Source organism: Haliotis rufescens, unplaced genomic scaffold (genome assembly GCF_023055435.1).
Source record: "Haliotis rufescens isolate VD_foot unplaced genomic scaffold, xgHalRufe1.0.p SCAF_152, whole genome shotgun sequence".
Taxonomy (NCBI): domain Eukaryota; kingdom Metazoa; phylum Mollusca; class Gastropoda; order Lepetellida; family Haliotidae; genus Haliotis; species Haliotis rufescens.
Genome location: NW_025963838.1, coordinates 133,815 through 146,333, shown reverse-complemented (window position 1 = coordinate 146,333; position 12,519 = coordinate 133,815). Strand labels below are relative to the sequence as shown.

Here is a 12,519-nt window from a genome sequence, read left to right as displayed (position 1 = left end):
CCCAGCCGACTAATTGATTTGGTCCCTTAATGCCGAGCGCCAGGCAGGGAACCATCTCTTAACGTATGACAAGGCCGGGAATAGAACCCCGACCTTCCGCCCCCGGGCCGGACGCTCGACCACCAGACCTAGGAGACGGTCCTAATATTAGGTTCTACATAGTGGAATAAAGTGTATAAAATCCTGCGATGATGATAATAAAATATGGCTTTATTATTGTGATCACAAATGCATGCTGAAAGAATTAGTTCTGCTTTATCAGTAGTACAATGTTTCTGGGCGTGTGTGCATTAATGGGTTCCTTAAGGTAAATAGGTGAATAGGTGCTCATTGAACAGTAGATCAAGAATACTAGTATGCAACATATGCTGCGTAAAATAGTGCGATGTTTGATGTATTTGGATTTCGGTTGTTTGATTTTGTGGATATTTGTAGTGTAATTCTAATGTAGTTGTTAAATCACCGAGTAACCAGTTGACAACACCTGGATTATTGGTTGTACGTTGTATCTGAATGTACATGAATTGGGAATGTTTCTGGATCTGTGCGCACTATGTGGGCTTGTGTGCAGTAATGGGTTCCTTAAGGTGAATAGGTGCTTATTTCATTACACCTGTTAGTATACACACATTATTCTATGGACGCATGATCATTATGTTGGTTTAATGCTACACTCAACACAGATCAAATTGGCTGTGTTCTACAATAAAACAATTGTCCTATGTGTCGTTGTCATCTTGCATATTGTGTAGATGAGTGGACTTCACACAGTGTATCCATGTTGGAAATTGAACCCGGGTCATGAACCAAACGTCATTAGCGAACGCTTTAACCACAAGACCACCTCACCATCCAAGTGTTTTTTGATTATTTTTATTGACCCACCCCACCAGTATGTGACCCTTACTTTCTAATCACTGTTAGGGAGGACCTTTCTAAACTCAAATGTTCACACTGTTTACCCACTCATGTTCATCATTCGCTCAATTCAAATTAACTAAAGCATTTATCAATCAGGTTCTTATTTGTTTTATATTTGTAAGCTAATAAAAAATAAAATCCCTCGATGTGTATTTAACTGGTCTTAATTATGTGTGAGTGAAATAGTTTGGTTTAACGCTGCTTTTAACAGTATTCAAGTTATAGCGCAGCGTGTCAGCTTAATGTGGGAGGAAAGCCCGAAGTGATGGAGGTCTTAGACGTTTACCACTACAGAGAAACCCACGAGCATGGGTATGGTGCTGACAAACCTTGAAACATAATCGGGGCGAACAGGAATTCGAACCCACAATCATAGGGTTCTGGCGTGCCTAAGGGACGCAACTTTGCACAACGAATCGCGGCCACCCGTGCCCCAAATTATGTGTGACATCGGATTGATATGAACATATGATTTGGGTTGATTGTGATAGGAGAAATGTAATTAAAAAGTACATGTTTTAAGGCAACAGTTTGTGTTTTCATCAATAATAAAAGTGTCTATAGATGACTGAGAAACGAGTCTACTAGAGTGAGGAAGAATAGCTCAACAGAAACAAAATGTTTGTCTTCCGGATCAACGCAGCAAGTGGCCACATGATTACAAGATTGTTCCTTGTATGGCATAGATGGTCTCAGAAAAATGTAATTAGACAATTCGATAAAAATACTACATATTCAGAGACACTCAATTGGATGCTTCACTATACAAACGTCGCATGGTTATGCATCTTACACACATACAATTGACATATCTATCTCAGTATTGTTTTGTGTCTTTCAGAATGGACACCTTCCCGAAGTGTTCCGTGTGTCATAAGGCGTTTACACTGAAAGGTCCAGTCCCCTACTTACTGCCCTGTCTACACGCAGTGTGTGAGACGTGTGTGACATCTGCGGCTGGCGGTGTGATATCATGCTCCACATGTCAGAGGGAGGTCAACCTCACAGACACAAGTCTCCAGAAGGATGCAGTCAGACAGAAGGAAATATTCCACCTGACAGTCAAACATCGCCCCACAGAGCTCCTCTGTACACATGAAGATGACGGGAACCAGGCTGCGTGTTGGTGTCAGGAGTGTGAAGAGTTCCTCTGTGAGTACTGCCAGAACATGCACAGCAGCTTCAAACTTTCAAGAAATCATGCTGTGCACAACTTTGGGGATATAACCCCGCAAAACCTTGAAATTGAAACAAATTGCAGTATTCACGAACGGTATCCACTTGATTTGTTTGACAAAAGCTGCGACATGTGTATCTGCTCCCAATGCAGGAGAGGAGAGCACGCGGATCACGAGGTTGGTTACCTGGATGAAGCTGCTGAAGAAGTTACACAGCGGATTGAACAACACGGGAAAGGTCTGTCGGCGTTACTGTCTCGTCAGCAAACACACCTTCAGAGTATCAGACAAGAAACACAGTTGACCAACAGGACACAGGACACATTGAGGAAGACAATAGAACATACTTTCTGGTCTTTGAGATCACAACTTGACCAGAGGGAGAAGGAACTCCTGATTGATCTTGAAAGTCAGACGAGGGAAACCAAGGCAACTCTACATGCTCTTGAAACCTCATGTGAAGAGCATCATGCAAGATGCACCGACATTTCAGGTTACATCCGAAAATGTCTTCTCTATGCTTCAACATCAGTTCTCCTGCAGCTTGAGACCAATGTTGAGGGGATGACTCGGACCTGCCTAGAAACTGCTTCACCTGAAACACATGATGTACCTGAAGCTGTCTTCAACACCAATGGCTTGTCCAAACTGAAATCAGATATGTCTGGATTTGGTAACATCACTACCTTGAAAGAAGATTCAGAAGAGGGCACACCTGAGGGTATGCATATTAAAACAGTTATTGTGCTTTATTGATGATATGTGCCCAAATTCTGCTTAACTTGATTTATGTGTTTCGTGGTGCTATTTAATTAAAGCATTGTTCTGTCGCTCGGTATTTTCACAATTTGCTTCTACAATTGCAGATAAGCAAACACAAACTGATGATGACTATTTGGCGGACCTGGAACAGAAACACAAAATGGTATGTCTAATTATATGGGTATAGTCGTAGGCACAGGCCCTCAGTCATTTGTTCACCCATCAATCGTTTTATATTTCATTCATATTGTCTGAATATCTAAGAAGTCAATATCAGAACAACTGAACTGATCAAAGTAGTACCACAAGGACTTTGCAGGTCCAGTCAACTGATGGGCATCTTGATCACACAATAATGATGTGATTGTAATTGAAAGAATAAATTGTGACTGTTTGATTATTGTAGTTCATGTACAGCCTCAAACTCCGACCCAAAGGTGTATTTTACCTTTCAGGAGCTTGCAAAGCTGAAGTCAACTATTGCTTTGGACAATGAAAGAACTGAACAACTTCAGCAGCTAACAGACAAGTTGAACGCTGATGCAAACAACATGAAATTGGTTTGTATATCCTTTTGTCACACTCACTATGAAGAGAATGGTGAGATTATATAGTTGTTGATACTTCAGAATTGTCAGATAGAGATGGGATTGGTTTAAATACCACTTACATGTGCAACCCGTAAAGACATCTACCAGCTATTACCCTATTGCTTGTCTTGTCCAGACTTGATATTGTTGAAGTTCCTGTCACAAGTTAAAGGAGTCTGCAACGTTAACACAACTATTTACATGTATCCTTACTATCAATAATAAAATCGTACTTGGCTTATATTTATTTCATGAGCAGCTATTCCCTTTACTTATTTGTAGATGCTAGCTGAGAAAGAGCAAAGCTGCCAGGTCGCCTCAGAAAACATTCATCATCTGCAAACATTCCTGATTGGTATGTACACTGTCTGTGGTCTGTTCCTGGTACTGGTTTTGTTTTCACTTCCTGTCTGTGGTTTGTTCCTGGTACTGGTCCTGTTCTTATTTCCTGTCTGTGGTCTGTTCCTGATACTGGTCATGTTTTTACTTTCTGTATGTGGTCTGTTCCTGGTACTGGTCATGTTTTTATTTCCTATCTGTGGTCCGTTCACGGTACTAGTCCAGTTTTCACTTCCCGTCTGTGGTGGTGGTGGTGGTGGTGGTGGTGGTGTGAGTGTGTGTGTGTGTGTGTGGGGGGGGCCAGTCGTCCTGCTGGCTTTGTTACCATATCGCTGTCCTCAACTACTCACCCAGGCGACTAACGGGATCTCGCTGACTTGGTTGATGCATGTCTTGCATAGATCGATGCACTTGATATCAATCACTGGACTGTCTGGTCCAGACTCGATTATTTACAGACCACCGGCATATAGCTAGATGGGGGCACGGGTGGCCCAGTCGTCTCAGGTTCCGCGATTCGCTGTGCAGAGTTGCGTCCCTTGGGCACGCCAGAAACCTATGATTGTAGGTTCGAATCCTGGTTCGCCCCAATTATGTTTCTAGGTTTGTCAGCACCATACCCGTGCTCGTTGGTTTCACCGAAGTGGTAAACGTCTGAAACCTGCATCACTTCGGTCTTGCCTCCGACATTAAGCTGACACACCGCGATATGACTGGAGTAATGTTAAAAGCGGCGTTAAACCCAACTCACTCACTCACTCACTCCTGTCTGTGGTCCGTTCCAGGTAGCGGTCCTGTTTTCATTTCATTTCTGTGGTCTGTTCCTGGTACTGGTCTTGTTTTCACTTCCTGCGTGTGGTCTGTTTCTGGTACTGGTCCTGTTTTCACTTGTCTGTGGTCTGTTCCTTGCAATTGTCTTGCTTGACTTCCTGTCTTAGGACATACACTTTAGACCATGGCCTAAATATCTAAATTATATTTTTCGCTTCAAATAAAAGGACCCAGCAGTATGTGACCCATCTTCCCGAAGCAAGGGAGTGAACTGAATGTAAAAAGACCAGTTTCCACCCTTGCCACCCTTGCCGAATGAGGCTGCAATTTCTGGGCTCGATCCCGCCGACACCAGTAGGCTAGTACGAGTTATGTCTATTCCATGTCCCTCCTATTGACCAATCGAATTCCACATCTCATATCACTTACATTTGCTACGAACAAAATGGCTGTGCCCGGTCAAGACCATCTGATCGATAATCAAGATCTTTGTTGTAAGTGCATCAAATCACGTGAGCACCTGGGTCAAAAACATGAAAAGATTTAGAAAAATTCTGTTGACGGCATGTTGACGGTTCACATGCTTTGCAAATCCTGCAATCGACCGAAATCTGGACGGCAGTTTATGAACCGGATGTCGACTTAGTTACGTGATTTTGATAGGACTATGTATAGACTCGTTAATCCAGCCATTTCACAACTCCATAATTCCAGCCTAGTTCGGCAAGGGTGAAAACTGGACTTATATAGTCCATTAACTGCCTTGCCTCGGGAAGATATATGTGACCCGTGACCCCTGTACTGAGTATAAACTCAGGCACAATTCCACTAACTCTATGCTGTTGTTTTCTTGCAGATTTCCCAACTGAAGGCTGTGTTCATCTGCTAAAGACAGGTGTAGCAGACAGACGCATGGTCCTGCATTGTGAGTACCTAAACTGAAAATCAAAAGAAAGTTTACATTGGAAAATTTTGAATAACCAAAATATGCATGCAGTCAAATGTATCTAACATGATGTAAACAATTGCCCCAAACGCAGCACACTCGTTTCCAAAGAACCAAAACCATGCAGCCGTCGATGCACGTGCTGCGACCAAAAAACAGTTTTTTTCGGTGCTGCATGGAGTATCCGTGCAGGTACCTGTATAAAAGTCGACCGAAAGTGTCACACACAATCACATTAACCATAAACACACGGACCAATGCCACGTTTAAATGCAGAGAAGAGAGAGAGAGGGCCATTGGTATGGCCATGGTGGGGACTGCGTGCTGTTGGCATTAGGGCATACAGACCGCTCTGTGGGATGGTGTTGGGTCCACAACATTGCCAAGATAGACTGGGCCCGACGTGTACGACGTTGGCAGCGGCACGAATGGCAATGTGTCTTGCTCACTGATGAGAGCAGGTTCAACCTATTTCATGCGGACGGGAGGGTCCGTATTTATAAGGGGAAGGACTGGCTCCAGGCTGTATACAAGATGTCCATCCCCATGGGGTCGTGGTCTCATGGTGTGGGGCGGAATGTGTGACGACCAGAAGACACCAATCATTATTATCCATGGCAACCACATTGCACAACGGTACGTTGACGAAGTCCTGAGGCGAGTAGTGGTGCCATTTCTGCAGCGACAACCACAACCAAGGGAGGGGGAGGGGGTCCTGCTGCAACAGGACAACGCCCGACCACACACCGCCCTGTTCACGCAGTATATTCTAAGCAACGTCAATGTGCCTGTACTGAGTGAGTGAGTAAGCTTGATCTAACGCCGCTTTTAGCAATATTCCAGCAATATCACGGCGGGGACACCAGAACTGGGCTTTATTGTATTGTACCCATGTCGGGAATCGAACCCGAGTCTTCGGCGTGACGAGCGAACGCTTTAACCACTAGGCTACCCGATCGCCCCGCGCCCGTACTGCCTTGGACCTCACGTTCTCCCATCGAGCACTTGTCGGATCATCTTGTTAGAGAGCTGAGGAGACGACCCAACCATCCAAACAACTTACAGAACCTGGAATCGTCATCAGACGTTTGACGTCATCCATGAGACATTGAGGCGTCCATCCTCGCCAGGGGAGGTCATACGCGGTATTGATGACGTCGCCCCAATGCCATCTTAGTGTCCGCTGATGTTTCCATCCACTTATTGGCCACAGCCTTTGTCACGAACTTTGTGAAAACTGACTTTTGGTACCCCCAGTCATACACAGGGACCGCCATTGGTGTTCAGCTGATTGTATGCGTTTGATATTTTGCATGATTGACAACAGGTGAATTGAATACACAGAATCCATTGCATTAACATCTTTTGGTCTTTGCTTTCATTTTACAGTTCATAAAATTCAATGTCAACTTTCTGTTGATCTTCAGTTTACATCATCCATTAAGTGGATATATACCCACACATTCAGCCTACTGAATCACTGTACAGTCCCAAGTTACCAAGGATACATCGTAGTAGACTTCATTGAGGACCTGGCATTGTTATCATCATCACAAACACATTTGACCCATATTTAGAAATATATCTTCCCTTAAGAAAATGTGAAACAGGCACCTTATGACTAGAGACAAGTGAAACATTAGAGTTGTGTAATATTATTCTATGTCTATTTTGTTTTAAACTTGAGTAGATAAATCTCACACCCAAATAATTCAAAAGTGCCTCAGTTCAGACCTTGCTTAAAATCGTTCAATGGACTCTGCTTTTATGATTATGGAAAGGGTTTGTCGCTTTTATTTACATTCTTTCCTTGATTTCTTATTGCAAATCCTCTTTCGCGACCGCTTAATATTATACCACTGAAAACATACAGGGCCCGGAAATCATTCAAACCAGCCATTATTAGTCTTTTAAATGTTTATATGTTTAATACTTTTTTACAGTTCGCTGTACACAAATCTTATCCTGTGATTATCCCTTTTATTAAAGTTTACTGTTGCTGTGATTTAAATACATATACTTTAAAATACCATTCCTTGTCGTCACATTGATAGTGTTTAATTTTATACATCTTTTTGCTCGTGGTTATATTAGTCAGTGTCTAAGTTTCTTATGTACATACAAGTATTGTAATATCATATATTTTCTATTTTGCACATTTAGTGCTAATCAACTGTGCAAAACAGATTTCCTTTGGGATAATAAAGTCTTATCTTATCTTGTCTTATATTATTCTGTTAAACTTAAGTTGTTTCTGATTTGTTGACAAATACAAGCAGAGTTAGACATTGTGTCGTCATATGAGGGTTCGAATACAAAATAAGGATCAATGTTTTCAAAAGAGGTAAAGCTGGTATGAGGCAGATTCGTATTTTTAAAATATCTATTTTTCATATATTTTCATAGAAATCCCAGGGAAACATAGAAACACCAGCAAATACAAACCTAGTTACATGCAGTTTTTCCTGAAAATTGAGGATAGGATGATGTCACGGAGGTTTACGAGCGTATTATCCCACGCCACGAAGTGGGATGGGGGATATCGGAACGGAGGCCGTCCGTCCGCCCGCCCGCTTCTCAAAGGGGACACATTTTCTAAAAAAAATATTTAAGTCAGAGAAGTGAAATTTACACACTGATTTTACTGGTCATGCCCTAAGATCGGTAGCAAATTCATTTTTTAAAGAGTTATAGCCCTTGCTCTATGTTTTTCAACTTAGCGCATACTGCGTGAATTGAGTAACGTTTTCTCAGAAACTACAGACCTTATTACAGACCTTTGCAAGTCTCTAAAGACTGAGTTCGAAAATTTGTCACCTCATTAATACTTTTAGAGAGACATGACCTTAGCTCCGTGTTTATCAACTAAGTGCATACTTAGTGTAATGGGGACAAGTTTCCACAGAAACTTCTGAAATCACTTGAATGAAAGTTTGCAGTCTTATTTATCTAAAGGATACTTGTCAAGACTGAGTTCGAAAATTGGTCCCATCAATTATCTGTTTACAGACTTGTGGCCCTTGATCACGGTTATTTTACTTGGTGCACAGTGTGTACAATGGAGACATGTTTTCTCAGAAAGTACTGGAGTTATAGCTTATTTTTTGCTTAACGCCACACTCAACAATATTCCAGCTATATGACGGTGGTCTGTAAAGAAGCGAGTCCGGATCAGACAAACAAGTGATTGACATCATGAGCACCGATCAACACAATTCAGATACGATGACATGCATCAACCAAGCCAGCGAGCCTGAACCCCCGATCCTGTTAGTCGGGTCCAAAGATATACTTATCAAGACCGACTTATTATTTCTAGAGATGGGGCCTTTAGTGTGTATTATTTTCGAATGTGATTAAATTATTTTCTGATGACATAAATGCGGCCTTAGTGACTGTCTCTTCTTAAGGCTTCATGTGACTTTTTTATACTTAATATTTGCTACTGTATGAACAAACAAAATTATATTGTGCCCCATTTGGGGGGCGGGGGGGGGGGGGGGGGGGGGGACCTATGATTGTGGGTTCGAATCCTGGTTCGCCACGGTTATGTTTCTAGGTTTGTCAGCACCATAATAGCTCGTGGGTTTCCCGGAAGTGGTAAACGTCTGAGACCTGCATCACTTCGGGCTTTCCTCCCACATTAAGCTGACACGCCGTGATATAACTGCAATACTGTGTTCAAAGTGGCGTTCCCGCCGTGATATTGCTGGAATATTGCTAAAAGCGGCGTAAAACCTCACTCACTCACTCAAAGTGGCGTTCAATCTAACGAACTCACTCACACACCACTGGCGGGGAGTGATGACATTGTTTTCATTTTAGTGTAGAGGTAATCTTCCTCATAACTAACAGAATGTCCCTTGTTTATTGTGTTATGGTTTGTGTCCTGTACCGATAATGCTGCCTGTCTACTATCTCCCATCGTCAACCCGCCGGGCCACGTGGGTACACAAGGCCCGACATTGCGACACCAGGTCACGTGACACTGTGATCTTATCATTGTTTGACATGCAATCTACATGTCCCTCATTATACCGCGTTGACTCGTATACGCCTGTGATTGCGATTGTTCGCCCTCTGAATGTTTATCCCTGTGTTTTAGTTATTCAAAATCTCAACTGCACTTTTTTCAAATTTATTTGACGTCTGATCACTGAATGTTAATGTTTTGTGTCTACCGTGCTGATTCATTTAATAACTTACGAACCATTCACTAGATCTCGGGGTAGAATAGGTCTTATGCAACCCATGCTTGCCGTAAAAGGCGACTAAGCTTGTCGTTAGAGGCGACTTACAGGATCGGGTGGTCAGGCTCGCTGACTTGATTGATACATGTCATCGAATCGCAATTGCGTGAATTGATGCTCATGATGTCAATCAGTGGATTGTCCGGCCCTGAATCGATTGTTTTACAGACCACCGTCATATAACTGTAATATTGGGGAGTGAGGCGTTAAACAACAAACAAACAAACAAACATATACCAGACCCATTAAGAACTACATTTACATTCGCGTCAAAGTATTGTCAGTTTGTCCAATGTAAACACAAATCATAGATCCAAATGTAATACACATAGGGTTATATTTTCGTAAACTGCAATGCGATTATATTACGCTATTTATATATCAGGACAGCGTACTTAGCTGTCAATTCCAAGCATGTAAATATCATTATAGACCGAAACTGTCACTATATTTGTCTCATGTTTATTCACATGTAAACTACATTCTTATTTTGTAGGTTTACACCTGAAGTATGACAAAGACAGAGCCAATCTCGACAAAGTCCACATCAACACAGAAGGAGACCTGGTCAACAGGAAGTCGGACACCAGACCTGCAGGGAAGGGGAGACTGAAGAAGTACCATGGCACATGTAGCACTGTCCCCCTCCCCCGGGCTGGCTGTCCCCAGTACTGGGAGATGAAATCTAGGGTCAGCCTGGATAAAACAGCCCCAGAGGACTTGCTCATCCTGCAGGTTGGTGTGTGCCAGGAGGAGCAGAGGGACCTGGGTCATTTGATAGGTGGACGTCCCGGCTCCTACTGCATGAACATCGCCCACTGTACTAAACACGGCGGGATATGCAGGGAGACACGGAAGGAGTGGGAGTGTGTACTGCATCAGCCTGACACTCTCCCCAACACAGCAGGGGCATCACACACACTGCATTACGGTGTCGTCTATGATGACGCCAGGAAGAAGATTGTCTTCATTGATGTGAAGGAGAATAAAGTGATATCGACGTCAGACAATGTAGACTCGAGTCAGCCACTGTGGCCGATGTTCGGGGTGTATAACCCACATCTCCTCACTGTCAGCATGACACTTCTAGTGGGCAGCGACATCAACATGACAGAGGAGAAGAAAGCAATGATTGTCAAGGCACTGTAGTGATGGTGACAATGATTGTCAAGGCACTGTCGTGATGGTGACAATGATTGTCAAGGCACTGTCGTGATGGTGACAATGATTGTCAAGGCACTATTGTGATGGTGACAATGATTGTCAAGGCACTGAAGTGATGGTGACAATGATTGTCAAGGCACTATTGTGATGGTGACAATGATTGTCAAGGCACTGTCGTGATGGTGACAATGGTTGTCAAGACACTGTCGTGATGGTGACAATGATTGTCAAGGCACTGTCGTAATGGTGGCAATGATTGTCAAGGCACTGTCGTCATGGTGACAATGATTGTCAAGGCACTGTCGTGATGGTGATTATGAACACTATATGAATGTCAAGGGGTTGTTATTTTAAGGATAGTTATCAAACTGAAATATATAAACTCAGTAAATATCATCACGGTAGGGGGAGATAACTCCTGCTGGCTTCGTTACCATATCGCTGTCCTCAACTACTCAGCTGAACTCACCCAGGCGACTAACGGGATCTCGCTGTCTTGGTTGATGCACGACATCGATCCCAATTGCGTAGATTGATGCACTTGATTGTCTGGTCCAGACTCGATTATTGACAGACCGCCGTCATATATCTGGAATATTGCTGAGTGCGGCGTTAAACAACAAACAAACAAACCGTGTTACAGGACTCGTCCTTCGGCTTCAGCCCCATCACCACCCCTGGCTACAAAAATTGTTTGTTGGTTTTGTTAACCTCTGTATATGTATATATATATATATATCATATTTGCTATATCAAGATTTGATTACTTGCTTACTAAAGCCACTTCTGCAATGAAACGTCTCACTTAAAGAATTAAAAGAAGTTGAAATCCATCAGTCAACTCTGTCCTCTTGTGCATTGTAGACGTGTGCATGACATTATCACGGACGAACATTTAGAAAAAGATCACTGCAAATCGTGTCAGTTAATATTTAGAGACACGTGGGCAATATTTGTTTTTTTGTCTATTGTTTAACGCCGCACTCATTGCCCATCAAGCACGGACATTGATAGAGAGAAACCACCTGTGACGATCCACGATAGAATAGGTCTTCAGCAACTCACGTTTGCAGTAAAAGTAGTGAGTGAGTGAGTTAGTGAGTATGGTTATACGCCGCTTTTTGCAATATTCCAGCAATATCACGGCGGGGGACACCAGAAATGGGCTTCACGCATTGTACCCATGGCGGTAGTCGAACCCGGGTCTTCGGCGTGACGAGCGAACGCTTTAACCACTAGGCTACCCAACCGCCCAGTAGTAGACTTTACTTGACCGCCGTCATATAGCTGGAATATTGCCGAGTGGGGCGTTAAACATCATCTGTTCAGTAGTCATTGAAACCATTAAAGTTAAGTTCAACGGAGAATACTGAATATACGGAAGATAATTTTAGCACCTTTCGGCGACATATTGCCAATGAACTGAGACCACTAGTTTTGAGATTGACAACATATCAGGTCAATAACATTGTATTGGAGGCACAAGGAGAACTGCAATCGCAGTGTAACAACAAACGGAGTTGGACATGGGCTTTTGTTTGTTCTGTTTGATGTCTCCGCAACATTCCAGCTGTGTGACGGCGGTCTGTAAATAATCG

The 12,519-nt window shown here is 42.9% G+C and overlaps 1 protein-coding gene across 1 annotated transcript in view; it reads left to right on the top strand.

Moving 5' to 3' along the window:
• Positions 1 to 11,008, top strand: part of LOC124123815 (transcription intermediary factor 1-alpha-like) — an 80,923-nt gene extending 69,915 nt beyond the window's left edge. The window contains exons 4-7 of the mRNA XM_048396569.1: positions 3,317 to 3,421; positions 3,734 to 3,806; positions 5,418 to 5,486; positions 10,254 to 11,008. Coding sequence (XP_048252526.1) covers positions 3,317 to 3,421; positions 3,734 to 3,806; positions 5,418 to 5,486; positions 10,254 to 10,906 — 900 coding nt within the window. The 3' untranslated portion in view covers positions 10,907 to 11,008. The remainder of the gene's footprint in view (positions 1 to 3,316; positions 3,422 to 3,733; positions 3,807 to 5,417; positions 5,487 to 10,253) is intronic.
• Positions 11,009 to 12,519: the final 1,511 nt, after the last annotated feature.